Here is a 13,189-nt window from a genome sequence, read left to right as displayed (position 1 = left end):
CATGCAAGTATGAACGGTCCATAGTTTGGAGGCGAATGGAAACGATACCCTTCTGAATTTGCTGAGTGATATTCGAAGCATATCCTCGTGTGTCGATCGGTAGATGGATCGATATGGAAGCTACAGTTGGGCAGTACAGCCTCCCTGTGGAATCAGTTAGAGCGATCAGTGATGCTACTAGTATGTGACAGCCTGACAGGGACACATAGAACCGTGAATGCTACGGAGATTAGTAAAGGGAACACGCGGCCGGCTTGCATTAAGCTCCTTGTGTTAAAGCTGTCAGATTCTTGGATATCACGTTAGGCAGCGCCGGGGGATTGAAAGCATCCGGTAATTGGCAACTTTGAATGCATCGTTTCAGAGACAGACCGATCGACAGTGATCCGGGCCCCCCCAAGTGTCCGCTCAATTGCTTTCCTTTCATTTCGTGCGCGCGAGTTTTCCTCTTAGCGTAGGCCCCTGCAAGTGAAAGAAAAATCCAAGCCAAGACGCCGTCCAATACTCCAATTGACAGGCAAATGAAATGAATAGTTCTAGAGAAACTACCAAATCCACATCCTAAAAACCGAATTCCATATGCGTCGACAACGCAGGCAGGAATTTCCTGGGCACCGCCTGCCTACACAACGACTGGTGACTGACTGACTGCATGCAAGGCGCAACCGATGCAGAGAAAGAAGCAGAGCGAAATTCGCACGTGGTGCAGCAGATGAAAGCTTAAGCACGCACGCCGGGCGATTACGACGCCGGAGTCCACGAAACAATCGGGGGCAGATATGTGTGTGTGCGCAAAAACAGTAAAAAACATCGAGTTGTTGTTGTCTTGGCGATGCTGCACTGCACGCACAGCCATCCACAAGCCATGAGCCGGCGCGAGATTACAATATTTTTTCTTCGCGGAAGATCTATCTCTCGCTCGCTAGCTTGTCTGTCTTTTGACTCTTCTGTTCCGTGCGTGCGTCGCGGATGGCCCATGAGGCTTTCGCCCTTTGAGAGAGGTCAAGCTATTTTCTACGCGCGAGAACCTTCGTCGTAGTAGCCGCGAGCGCACATCCTCATCCGGCGAGGTCCAGGAGGGGACAGGGCCGGGCCCACCTGCAGCCCACGTTCCGAAGGAGCCACCCCCATATATAGCCGCGACCTCGTGTCCGAGGCCACGAACCGACTTGGTCGCCACGGAAGCGCAGCATCAACAAAGGCAGCAGCAGCAGCAGCAGCGTTGGTGGTGGTGGTGTGTCATCACCAACATTTTCACGAGAGGAGAAGGATGGAAATGGCGGCGGCGGTTGGGGGCAGCGGGAGGAGGGACGCGGAGGCGGAGCTGAACCTGCCGCCGGGCTTCCGTTTCCACCCGACCGACGAGGAGCTCGTGGTGCACTACCTCTGCCGCAAGGTTGCCCGGCAGCCGCTCCCCGTCCCAATCATCGCCGAGGTCGACCTCTACAAGCTCGACCCCTGGGATCTCCCTGGTACGTACGCCTCTTCTTTTCTTGGTACTCTCCGTCGATCTGTTCATCCATTGGTTTGGTTTTGTGTCTGATGTTTGTGTGGTTTTGTGTGTGCGCAGAGAAGGCGTTGTTCGGGAGGAAAGAGTGGTACTTCTTCACGCCGAGGGACCGGAAGTACCCGAACGGGTCGAGGCCGAACCGCGCAGCGGGGAGAGGGTACTGGAAGGCGACGGGAGCCGACAAGCCGGTGGCGCCCAAGGGGAGCGCGAGGACCGTGGGGATCAAGAAGGCGCTCGTGTTCTACTCCGGGAAGGCGCCGAGGGGGGTCAAGACGGACTGGATCATGCACGAGTACCGCCTCGCCGACGCCGACCGCGCCCCGGGCGGCAAGAAGGGCTCACAGAAGGTAGGCGTCGTGACGACGCGTACTCCGACGCATTCGATTGGTGATGATGTTGAACTGATTGATGCTGATGTCGATCTCGCCGTGTTTTGTTCCTCTGCAGCTGGACGAGTGGGTGCTGTGCCGGCTGTACAACAAGAAGAACAACTGGGAGAAGGTGAAGCTGGAGCAGCAGGACGTGGCCTCCGTGGCGGCGGCGGCGCCGCGCAACCACCACCATCAGAACGGCGAGGTCATGGACGCGGCGGCGGCTGACACCATGTCCGACAGCTTCCAGACGCACGACTCCGACATCGACAACGCCTCCGCCGGCCTGCGGCACGGTGGCTGCGGCGGCGGCGGCTTCGGCGACGTGGCGCCGCCGAGGAATGGGTTCGTGACGGTGAAGGAGGACAACGACTGGTTCACCGGCCTCAACTTCGACGAGCTGCAGCCGCCGTACATGATGAACCTGCAGCACATGCAGATGCAGATGGTGAATCCGGCGGCGCCAGGGCACGACGGCGGCTACTTGCAGTCCATCAGCTCGCCGCAGATGAAGATGTGGCAGACAATCCTGCCACCATTCTGAGATGGATGGAGCAAGAAAAAGGTTGCTGTAGATAAAGGGCGGAAATAGGAGTGATGGCTAGAAAATTATTAGATTTACTAGAACGAAAATGATTAGAAATCTGGCAAGCATGATTCTGCAAATGTGGTGGTAGATGCTTGCAGTATGTAATTCATTTGTTCAGTATATGCATTTGGTAATCTGCAAAACATCTCCTTTTGTTCTCATATCCTAAGCGAAACATATATGATTTTATCCTTCATTAGTCTGAATTCTGAAATATATGCTTGATGGTTTTAAATGTTTTATCCTAAGTATTTTATATTTTCATCTTTTCACTTATTTTTTTTAAAAAAAACAAAAGGTTTGGTTCTTTATCCAAACTGTGGTACAGGGGTTTCAGATATTGATGGAATGGCAACATCCATTGCATAGGCAAACGGAATGCGACCATGCATCAATTGATTAAAGTAAGACGTAGGCATGCACTATGTCAGTCGCATCATGACTCATTTGAGTTAGCGACACTAGCTTGCAACTATAGATAGATACCATGAAAAAGACACTGAACAGAATCACGGCAACCATGACTGCGAGTTGCACACAGAAAGTGAGCCCTTCTCTTTTCCCCAGAAATGTATCTGTTAATATGTCATCGTCTCTACAGATAGTAAAATTTTAAAGCAACTTGCATCTGGTTGAGAGATAATGCCGTCATCTAGAGAGCATATCAAAGAGCTCAGGGTGGGGGAAGATATATATGGCAGAATAAGCCACTTGCAGGCAGCATGAGTATATCCTACAGAATGTGATACATAGGTCTTCAGGTGTACAAGGATAAGGTGTTTGACCAATACCATATATTATCATCAGTGTGGTTGAAGCAACTTACAAGTTGGCATTATTTTAGGCCACAAAGTAGACAGATTGGATTAATATGGAGTTCAGGTATGCTCTCACCTTGTAATGATTTAATAATGTAATGATTAGTACCAGGCTAGTGGTAATCCATCCCAGCTTCAAATCCAATGTGCTATCATAGGAAGATTCTTCATATTCACGGCACTAAAATAGTACCATCAGAAAAGGTGCGATTTAGAGCTGCATCATCAAGAAGAAAATATATCATACAAATGAACATTGTAGGTTCTACACAATGTTGAGAACAGTAAAAACTATTACATGGTTGTTTCAGAATATGCCAGTTCACCCTGGCATGCTAACATTGAAAACAAGTACTCCATATGAAATAACATTGATCCATATGAAACGATTTGGATCATGAATATGATGGAAACTGCTCTACTATTTGCACTGACAATTCGGCATGTAAGTCAGGACAAGCTAGAAGGTACAAATAAAGGGATACAGCAAACCAGACATGCTTACTTGTGAAGTGTTTCAGCAAATCATGCATTTAGTAATTACAACCATATCAAGAGAGACCACAATGACTAGGAAAACATACGGCATTCAGCTTCTCTTCTGTTCTCTTTAGCCTGGGAAAGAAATGATTTCTTCAATGTTTCTAGCAGTTCTTCATGAAGAACAAAGCGAATCTTCCTCCCCTACTTCATATCTTTTCATAAATCACTTTTTAAGGGCAATCATCATCCAATCACTTTCGAGGATTTGATCTGAGAGACACAGAACCACCCCTTGAACCCACTGAAGCTGAAGCCTTGGCAAGCTCTCTGCCTGAAAGCCAAGCCTGTATCATTTCTTCAGTCTTCTTTTCAGGTGGAAATCCCTTGGCTTTCATCTCTTCGTAATACTTTGCTGACTCCTCCAGTCTCCCATTAAGGAATAAACCGTGTATCAATACAATATACGCACTCCTATCAGGGCTTAGCCCATTTGCAGGCATTGCACTCCAGAGCTTCTCCACACTGTCATGTTGCCTCCACCGGCAGAATTTCCTGATCAACATAATGAAAGTGTCCATCTCTGGGTCACACTGCAATTCTTTCATCTTATCCAACAGATCAAACACCTCAATGGGGCTTCTAGCCACATCGAGTAACGCATGAAATGTTCTCACTGAAGGTGACAGCCCTCTCCCTAACATGTCATCAAGCATTTTCCTTGCCTCCTGAACCTGACGAGCCTTGCAAAGAGGTCTAATGAGGGAGTTGAAAGTGGCCGTGTCTGGGGCAACCCCCTTCTCCTCCATGCTCCGGACAAGAGCCTTTGCCTCATTCACACACCGTCCCTTGGCGAGAGCGTAGACAACTGCATTGTAGATTTTCCTGTCTGGTATAACACCAGCCTCCTTCATGCGGTTAAAGAGCTTCATAACAGTGTCCAAACTTCCGGCTTTCGAGAAGCACGAAATCATACTCCCATATGATACCACGTCCCTCTTAATACCCTTAATTTCCATGGCATTCCAAAACCTCTTCGCCTCCCGCACACTGCGGACCATGTTGCACCAGCCATTGAGCACAACGTTAAAACTCTTGGTCTCGAAAGGGAACTCCTTCTCGCTGGACAGAAGCAGGTGCTCCGCATCCTGGACGTTCTTGTACCGGCAAAGCGCGGTCAGGAGGCCATGGAACTCTGCGACGCCAGGCCGGAAACCAAGGCTCGGGAGCGCACGGAACGCCGCGACGGCGCCGGCGACGTCCCGTGCAGCGCAGTAGCGCCGGATGAGAAGCATCACCGCGGCCGGAGACGCAAGCGACGAGCGGCGCATTTGGTCGAGCAGGGCGCGTGCGTCGTCGAAGCGGCGGTGCTTCGCGAGGATGGCGAGCATGGAGTGGCACGCGTGCCGCCCTGGCGCGTACCCTGGCTGCGCCGAGGCCCACCGGAACGCGGCGTGCGCCGCGGCGCAGCTGTTGCGGAGGCGGGCCAGCACGGCCACCACGACCGGCTCGGACGCCGTGGCGCCGCACCGCTCCAGGAGGCCCCTGGCCCGCGCGGCGTCCGCGTGGAACCCCTCGGCCGCGCCGACGACGGCCTCCACGTCACGCGCGACGTCCGGCGGCAGCTTCTGGAGGTCCGCGAACGAGAAGGGGTCATCCTCCTCGCCATCACCGCCATTGCCGCCGCCGCCGCCGCCATTGCCGATGCCGCCCTGCGAAGTGGAGAGACGCGAACCTTCGCGAAAGAGTAGAGGAAAGCTCCGCGGATCGGTGAATCCGCGGGTGGTGGCGGCGGCGGCGGCGGAGGAGGATCGCGGGATTGCTCTCGCGAGGAGACTCCGCAGCATGGCGGGCGGAGAGGAATGGGGTCGCGAACTTCGCGATTCGTGTGGGTGCGCGACGCGTTTCCGCCTTTTGCGTCTGGCTGTTACGCCACGAGTGTAAGCAAAGCGTAAACTGCATTCCCGCCTTGGCGTTTGCTTCGTCTTCCCCGTCGCATTTACGCTGCCGATCCGAACGCAAGTGCAACCCAAGGTGAGCAAAAACGATGGACTTCCTCTCCAATCTCCAATTCTCCATTGCTGCTTGCTTCACCTTCCACATCGATTGCACTAGCAAGTGACAACTGCTAGAGTATAAGAGGGGTATTGTGCTAGGGTTTTGGGGTTTGGGAGGAAGACTAGGTAGTAGGTAACCACGCGTCCTAGCCGTCCATGGCTGGGCTGTCACCTCGCTTCTTGGGGCGCACAAGCCCACCCGTCGATGCGATCGCCGCCCGCCGCCTAGTGGCGCTCCTCCTGGAGCACCAGGACAGGAGGCGCCAGCTCCTGCAGATCCACTCCCAGCTCATTGCCCACCAGGTGTTCGACCGGCGTCCCACGCCGTGGCACGCCCTCCTCAAGGCCTACTCGCATGGCCCTCACCCGCAGGATGCCCTGCAGCTCTTCAGGCACGCGCGGTGGCACGCGGCCGACGACACGTACGCCTTCACGTTTGCCCTCAAGGCCTGCGCTGGCCTGGGGTGGCCGCGGTGTTGCATGCAGCTCCATGGGCTTGTCGTACGGAAGGGGTTCGAGTTCCAGACCTACGTGCATACTGCCCTTGTCAATGTGTATATCTTGTGCGGGTGCCTGGCGGATGCACGGATGGCGTTCGAGGAAATGCCGGTGAAGAACGCGGTTTCTTGGAATGTGGTGATAACAGGCTTTGCTGGATGGGGCGAGGTTGAGTATGCGAGGCTGCTCTTTGAGCGGATGCCTTGTAGGAATGTTGTTTCGTGGAGCGGGATGATAGATGGGTATACGCGTGCTTGTTGCCCTGTCGAGGCAGTTGCTCTTTTCCGCCGCATGATGGCAGAAGGCATTAGTCCAAGCGAGATAACTGTGTTGGCAGTTGTTCCTGCACTATCTAATGTTGGAAAGATTCTTATCGGGGAAGCATTGCATGGCTATTGTGAGAAGGAGGGTCTTGTGTGGGATGTTCGGGTTGGCAATTCACTCATAGACTTGTATGCCAAGATTGGGTCTATTCAGAATTCGCTAAGGGTGTTTGATGAAATGCTGGACAGAAGGAACTTGGTGTCATGGACATCAATAATTTCAGGTTTTGCAATGCATGGGTTGTCAGTTAAGGCAGTCGAACTGTTTGCCGATATGAGAAGAGCTGGAATCAGACCTAACAGAATAACCTTCTTGAGTGTCCTCCATGCTTGTAGCCATGGAGGGCTGGTAGAGCAAGGAGTTGCATTTTTCAAAAGCATGATTTATGAATACAACGTAAATCCAGATGTCAAGCATTTTGGGTGTATCATAGACATGCTAGGTAGGGCTGGACGTTTGTGTGAAGCTGAGCAGATAATAAGAGATTTTCCTGTGGAAGTCAATGCAACTGTCTGGAGGACACTGTTGGGTTGTTGCAGTAAGTATGGAGAAGTTGAGATGGGAGAGAGGACAATGAAGAAGATATTAGCCTTAGAAAGAGAATTTGGTGGTGATTTTGTGGTTCTATCCAATATGCTTACTGAGCTTCGTAGGTTTAGTGATGCTGAAATAGTACGAAAACTAGTCGATCAGAGGAATTCTGTTAAGGTTCCTGGGCTTGCTTTGGTTGATGGGACTCAGTAGAATTCCTGGGATAAGGACTAAATATTGGAAAGAAACTCTCTCAATTGAGTCGGGAGTTTTCCGTTGCAATCTTAGAATTACCTCCCTATGTTATACCAACTGTGATTAAAGATCTTTCATATTAAGGTTGGGTTCATTGCATTCTTTGACCTTTTTATTTTCCATGAAAGTTAATAAAATTAAAATGACAGTTTATTTGTCTGTCAGTGCTAAATTGATCACCATTAATGATATAAGCTTGTATCCAAATTCCCATAACCTCTATATTCACTGGTTGATAAACTCTTTTAATAAGCTTCAACGGCATGCTGTATTGTTCATTTGTCCCACAATCAAGGACTAATTCTTTCAGTCCTTTTTTTGATGGAAAAACTTCTTTACTCATCTTGCTAATACCTTGCAGGAAGCAGATGTACTGAACTATATCCAGTCCTTGCTCATCCTTAACTAGCTCATTGTTTATGGAACAATTCAGTCATTTTTCAACATTGTAAGGATGGAAGCCATAAAAAGGCTTCATGCCTATTACATCGTTTCTGGGCTGTACAATTGCCATTATGCAATGTCTAAGGTTCTCAGATCCTATGCCATTCTCCAACCAGATTTGGTTTTTGCTCATAAAGTGTTTGATCAGATTGAAGCACCAACCACTTTTCTTTGGAATATCCTAATTAGAGGGCTTGCTCAAAGTGATGCACCGGCAGATGCCATTGCTTTCTACAAGAAGGCACAAGGAGGAGGAATGGTGCCAGACAACCTGACATTTCCATTCATACTAAATGCCTGTGCTAGAATCAATGCTCTCAATGAAGGGGAACAGATGCACAACCATATAACAAAACTTGGTCTTCTTTCAGATATCTTTGTTAGCAATTCGTTGATTCATCTATATGCTGCCTGTGGTAATCTTTGTTATGCAAGATCTGTTTTTGATGAGATGGTAGTTAAGGATGTTGTATCCTGGAATTCGCTGATCTGTGGATATAGCCAGTGCAATAGATTTAAAGATATTTTGGCACTGTTCAAGTTAATGCAGAATGAAGGAGTGAAAGCTGATAAGGTTACAATGGTCAAGGTTGTTTCTGCGTGTACTCGTTTAGGAGATTATAGCATGGCAGATTACATGGTCAGGTACATAGAGGATTATTGCATTGAGGTGGATGTTTACTTGGGCAATACATTGGTAGATTACTTTGGAAGACGTGGACAGTTACAATCAGCTGAAAAGGTGTTCTTTAACATGAAGGTTAGGAACATTGTAACAATGAATGCAATGATCGCTGCATATGCAAAAGGACAAGATATAGTTTCAGCAAGGAAAATATTCGATCAAATTCCTAAGAAAGATTTGATTTCATGGAGTTCTATGATATCTGGATATTCACAAGCTAATCACTTCTCTGATGCTCTTGAGATCTTCAGACAAATGCAGAGAGCCAAGGTGAAACCAGATGCCATTGTGATTGCCAGTGTAGTGTCTTCTTGCGCACATTTGGGTGCACTTGATCTTGGTAAGTGGGTTCATGAGTACGTGAGGAGAAACAACATCAAAGCTGACACCATTATGGAGAATTCTCTGATTGACATGTATATGAAATGTGGAAGTGCCAAGGAAGCATTGCAAGTGTTCAAAGAAATGAAGGAGAAGGACACCTTGTCATGGAACTCAATCATAATAGGGCTAGCAAACAATGGCTTCGAGAAGGAATCTCTGAATTTGTTTCAAGCTATGCTTACTGAAGGATTCAGACCAAATGGAGTCACTTTCCTTGGTGTACTGATCGCTTGCGCGAACGCTAAGCTTGTTGAGGAAGGGCTTGACCACTTCGAAAGCATGAAAAGACTTTACAGCTTAGAACCCCAGATGAAGCATTACGGCTGTGTTGTTGATCTCCTCGGCCGTGCTGGTCAGTTGGAGAAGGCACTGAGATTCATCACTGAGATGCCCATAGATCCTGACCCTGTTGTTTGGAGGATACTTCTGGGATCATGCAATACGCATGGTGATGTAGCCATTGCAGAGATCGTCACCAAGAAGCTCAATGAGTTAGAGCCCAGCAACAGCGGAAACTATACTCTGTTAAGCAATGCATATGCGAGTGCTCATAGATGGAGCGAAGCTATGAACGTCAGGCAATGTATGGCTGATACTGATGTGAGGAAATCTCCTGGGTGCAGTGCTGTTGAAGCGGCTTAATCCGGCGAACACGTAGGTTCGTGACTAGCAAAGACATACATTGCATCATACTGTCAATCTGTGTGAATATAGATGTTCAGGCCTAGTTGTCAACTTTTCTGAGGAAATTTATCATACTTCTGTCATTTCAGCCTTTATTACTGATTAAATCGAAGTATACAAAGATGTCTTAAGGTGTAGATGAAAATCGAAGTAAAGATGTCTTGGGCGTAGATTATTATGTTACTGCAATGTTTCCTACTACAAATAACTGCCGTCTTCACCACATTTTATTCGGGAGAAAAAAATGGAAGTATACAAAGATGTCTTAATGTGTAGATAAAAATCTAAGTAAAGATGTCTTGGGCGTAGATTATTACTAGGTTACTGCAATGTTAAATACTAAAAATAATTGCCGTCTTCACATTTTATTCGGGAGAAAAAAAATCATATGCCTGCTGCTAGTTCGCTTCAAACATCTTAATAAATCATATGCCTGTATATTAAATAAAAAGGAGGGTATCGATAGTTACGTCTTTAGCGATGGCACCTGCCACCATACGGTGTAAGAACATGATAACACACTGACTGATTGAAACATCAAAACAGATGGCAAATAAATTAAGGCCATCAAACTCACTGCGCAATTGTCAATGCAGAAAACTTGATAATTTTATAATAGCCAAACATAAGTGCAATTGTAAATTGACTAACAAAATACCCGAAGCATTCAGGACAAGTCATCTCACAGAAAAAGGTGAAAATTCAAGACGGCAGGCTAACTTGACCAAGGTACTGTTTCTACGACATGGCCGGAGAGAAGGCTAAGCCAGAAGAACTCTCCCTATGATGCAAGAGACTTTCAGCGCTTCCCACCACCGCCGCCAATCTTAGGACCTTTAGCACCCCTCTGGGTAGCACCACCCTTCGACTGTGTCTTCTGAGATTTTGCCACCTCTGCCTTCTTTGCCTTTTTCTCATCCTTGGTTTTCTTGATGCGCTCCTTGATCTCACTGTTATAAACATATCAAAAGCACACATTAGTTTGAATCTGAGAGCAAAAAATTGCATGGCCCAAAATATTCAGGGGGCAAAAGGAAGCACCCGAAGCTAATTGATCAAACTATAGCATGCAAGCATGCACTAAACAATGCACAATTAAGTTCAGAATCATTCAACAATAGTGGTCTTAAGAAAAATAAATCTGCTGAAATGAAGGAGCAACAGCTATTACATGAAAATGAACAAATGTGGGCAGCAGCTAAAATCAGCCATTTCAGCTTTACCAACATAAATAATATTCAAGTTCAAAAAACAATTTAAATGGATATGTAAATGCAGACCAATAGCCTAGAAAGGTGGAAAATGTACCGGAGAGCCGCTTCTCTGGCTGCATCACGGACTTCAGGTTTCTCACTCCTCTTCTTTTGGATAACTTCCAGTGTAGCACCAACAATTGACCGTGAGTATGGCTTCTTGGTGGTGCGACGCCTCTTCTTGACAGCTTCAGCATGAATGTCCTACAGTGCAACGTTGAAATTCAGAAAAATAGCAGCAAGGGCATGATATAAGGCAGCAATTCCAGCCAGTTGCTGCAGAAAACTCGGGTAACTGCACATGAGCATACACATGAACAAAGGGTGGATAGATGTACTTGGATAACTGCATATCATGTGGCTCAAGGATACAACATATGCATGTATCCATAAGATATTCACAATTGCAATGACGTGCAATATACAGGCTTGCTACCCAAGAAATTGTGTCCAGCAAAAAGACATTATGATATACAGAATCAAACTTCACATTTCCACTTGGAACAATTGTGTTGTTTATGGAACTCTAGACACTGTGCTTGCCACACTAAATAAATTCATGCAAACCATCAAAATAAACATGTTATTTATATTACGTAAGCACAGAAATAGGGGAATTTGTTGATTGCATGGGCAGAGAATGCCAATATATGAATGAATCTGATGAAAATGTTGCACCTTCTTGTGCTGCTTCCTGTACATAGCTGTCCAGGTAAGCTTGGCAGGCTTCAGGCGGTTGTGGAAGTAGCGCTTGCATTTCGAGTTGGCAAACAGAAAAACCTGCAGAAGAGAACACTTGAAATTGTATGCAAAAGACCCCTAACTTAATCATAGATTGGACTTTCAAACTTCAATGGACAAAGAGGGTTACCTGGGAATCAGCACGAATGAACCTGATACCCTTGCCTGGGTATATCTTCTGCCCACTAAAACGGCAAAGTTCAGTCCTGTAAAACCAAGAAAACAACACATTAAAGACCATCATGGTGAGATCTTATTTTGAAAAAGATCAAAAGGCATCAACTAAACATAACAAAATCGTTAGGTACAGGAACTTACTTCAGAACCATCTTTTCAGACTTGGGAAACTTTCACAATGTCCTGCCTGGATTCCACAAGCAAAAAAACGAAGGAATTAGCACATGCAGCACGATAAAATGAAACATGGAAGCATAATCAACAATATAAGCACATAAAATTAATGGAGAACATGTAGAAACCAACTCATGGCACAATATGGGGCACGATAAAATGAAACATGGAAGCATAATCAACAATATAAGCACAAAAAATTAATGGAGATCATATAGAAACCAAGAAACTGGGGTGCTACAGTTATAATTCACAAGTCATACTGCACCATTATCTCAGGACAGAAATGGATGATGTTGGGCGACTACTGGCAGCAGAGAGTTGAGTTAAATCTCTGCTGCAAAGCGGGTTCCCGTTTCTATCTTGCACAACAAATAATAGGCTCCCATGCAACCCAGAATATCCATAGTGCCTCAGTACTTGTGCTCTAATTCAGTTAACACTAAAAGTATAAAAGCAACAAGAAAAGGCTGTGTCCAGCATGAACCAGATCACCAGTCAGGCATTTACCCTTCAAGCCAAAGACTGATTGATTGTTGGGTAACTACTAACAGCAGAGACACAAAGAAGTCACTGCTGCAAACTGTGCACCCATGTCCATCTTGCACAGCAATAAGATTAGGCCACCACACGACTTCAGCTAGCATGGTGACCAAGTGCCTGTGCAAGAGAGATCGCGTACAGCAAGCAAATCATTTACGCTTCGGAGAAGAATTCCTAGCGCTTGAACCATGGACACACATGCAGATCACAGGAACAACAAAACATGTACTAACTACTCAAGCACGGGATACGGACGAACACATCCCAATATAGAACGGCAAAACTAAAGAACTGGTTGCTTAGCCTCGGATCAGAAACCAACCAGAACTCGCAAATCCAACGGAAGAACAGGCAAAATCACCGCACGAACTGCTTCCGCACGGACGAATCTACGAGGACGCAGAGGAAGGGCGAGCGAGGGGGAGAAGAATGGGAGATTTACCTCGAAGCGGCGCAGCTGCGGTGGTGGCGGCGGCGGCGGGGGGTGGGAGTAGGGGAATGGGTGTGGCCGCTCGGGTAGGGTTTTGATGACCTCGCAGATGGGCCTTCTGGAATAATGGGCCGTTCCAGAGGAAACCTAGTACTGCTTCTCTCGATACAAAGGCCCACGGCTTACTGGGTCGGCTATGGAGTTTTTTTCTTTTTTCTCCTTTCGTTTTTCTTTTGACAAA

The 13,189-nt window shown here is 47.2% G+C and overlaps 4 protein-coding genes across 6 annotated transcripts; 2 read left to right on the top strand and 2 right to left on the bottom strand.

Annotated features, from left to right (window-relative positions):
- Nucleotides 1-1,145: 1,145 nt before the first annotated feature.
- On the top strand, nucleotides 1,146-2,666 carry LOC127765821 (NAC domain-containing protein 68). The gene is made up of 3 exons (XM_052290816.1): nucleotides 1,146-1,472; nucleotides 1,571-1,857; nucleotides 1,958-2,666. The coding sequence occupies exons 1-3, from the start codon at nucleotides 1,271-1,273 to the stop codon at nucleotides 2,423-2,425; spliced, it is 957 nt and encodes a 318-aa protein (XP_052146776.1). The 5' UTR covers nucleotides 1,146-1,270; the 3' UTR covers nucleotides 2,426-2,666.
- A 129-nt stretch (nucleotides 2,667-2,795) lies between these two features.
- LOC127773586 (pentatricopeptide repeat-containing protein At5g15010, mitochondrial-like) lies at nucleotides 2,796-5,711 on the bottom strand. Of its 2 annotated transcripts, none has more exons than XM_052299709.1 (2): nucleotides 3,794-5,711; nucleotides 2,796-3,505 (listed from the first exon to the last, which is right to left on the bottom strand). In XM_052299709.1, exon 1 carries the CDS (start codon nucleotides 5,613-5,615, stop codon nucleotides 4,023-4,025), a length of 1,593 nt encoding a protein of 530 aa, XP_052155669.1. In that variant the 5' UTR covers nucleotides 5,616-5,711; the 3' UTR covers nucleotides 2,796-3,505; nucleotides 3,794-4,022. The 2 variants fall into 2 exon arrangements, with proteins under 2 accessions (XP_052155669.1, XP_052155678.1); XM_052299718.1 differs by having other exon boundaries at nucleotides 3,873-5,711.
- A 100-nt stretch (nucleotides 5,712-5,811) lies between these two features.
- On the top strand, nucleotides 5,812-10,141 carry LOC127756138 (pentatricopeptide repeat-containing protein At2g22410, mitochondrial-like). The gene is made up of 2 exons (XM_052281583.1): nucleotides 5,812-7,373; nucleotides 7,843-10,141. The coding sequence occupies exons 1-2, from the start codon at nucleotides 5,982-5,984 to the stop codon at nucleotides 9,586-9,588; spliced, it is 3,138 nt and encodes a 1,045-aa protein (XP_052137543.1). The 5' UTR covers nucleotides 5,812-5,981; the 3' UTR covers nucleotides 9,589-10,141.
- Nucleotides 10,142-10,221: 80 nt separating this feature from the next.
- On the bottom strand, nucleotides 10,222-13,064 carry LOC127773598 (60S ribosomal protein L24-like). Of its 2 annotated transcripts, none has more exons than XM_052299727.1 (6): nucleotides 12,961-13,064; nucleotides 11,943-11,988; nucleotides 11,755-11,830; nucleotides 11,562-11,663; nucleotides 10,939-11,087; nucleotides 10,222-10,580 (listed from the first exon to the last, which is right to left on the bottom strand). In XM_052299727.1, the coding sequence occupies exons 2-6, from the start codon at nucleotides 11,951-11,953 to the stop codon at nucleotides 10,430-10,432; spliced, it is 489 nt and encodes a 162-aa protein (XP_052155687.1). In that variant the 5' UTR covers nucleotides 11,954-11,988; nucleotides 12,961-13,064; the 3' UTR covers nucleotides 10,222-10,429. The 2 variants fall into 2 exon arrangements, with proteins under 2 accessions (XP_052155687.1, XP_052155695.1); XM_052299735.1 differs by lacking the exon at nucleotides 12,961-13,064 and adding an exon at nucleotides 12,841-12,862.
- Nucleotides 13,065-13,189: the final 125 nt, after the last annotated feature.

The sequence above is a fragment of the Oryza glaberrima genome, chromosome 1, assembly GCF_000147395.1.
Source record: "Oryza glaberrima chromosome 1, OglaRS2, whole genome shotgun sequence".
Classification (NCBI taxonomy): Eukaryota; Viridiplantae; Streptophyta; class Magnoliopsida; order Poales; family Poaceae; genus Oryza; species Oryza glaberrima.
The sequence above is the reverse complement of the archived record's forward strand: the minus strand, read 5'-3'. Positions and strand labels throughout refer to the sequence as shown.

Coding starts and splice junctions, on each gene's coding strand:
- LOC127765821 (XM_052290816.1), top strand. CDS start 1,271: ATGGAAATGGCGGCGGCGGTTGGGGGCAGCGGGAGGAGGGACGCGGAG. Junction 1,473..1,570: donor CGACCCCTGGGATCTCCCTG/GTACGTACGCCT, acceptor GTGTGTGCGCAG/AGAAGGCGTTGTTCGGGAGG. Junction 1,858..1,957: donor GCAAGAAGGGCTCACAGAAG/GTAGGCGTCGTG, acceptor GTTCCTCTGCAG/CTGGACGAGTGGGTGCTGTG.
- LOC127773586 (XM_052299709.1), bottom strand. CDS start 5,615: ATGCTGCGGAGTCTCCTCGCGAGAGCAATCCCGCGATCCTCCTCCGCC.
- LOC127756138 (XM_052281583.1), top strand. CDS start 5,982: ATGGCTGGGCTGTCACCTCGCTTCTTGGGGCGCACAAGCCCACCCGTC. Junction 7,374..7,842: donor AGGTTCCTGGGCTTGCTTTG/GTTGATGGGACT, acceptor ATCCTTAACTAG/CTCATTGTTTATGGAACAAT.
- LOC127773598 (XM_052299727.1), bottom strand. Junction 11,664..11,754: donor TCATTCGTGCTGATTCCCAG/GTAACCCTCTTT, acceptor TCTCTTCTGCAG/GTTTTTCTGTTTGCCAACTC. Junction 10,581..10,938: donor GCCAGAGAAGCGGCTCTCCG/GTACATTTTCCA, acceptor TGTTTATAACAG/TGAGATCAAGGAGCGCATCA.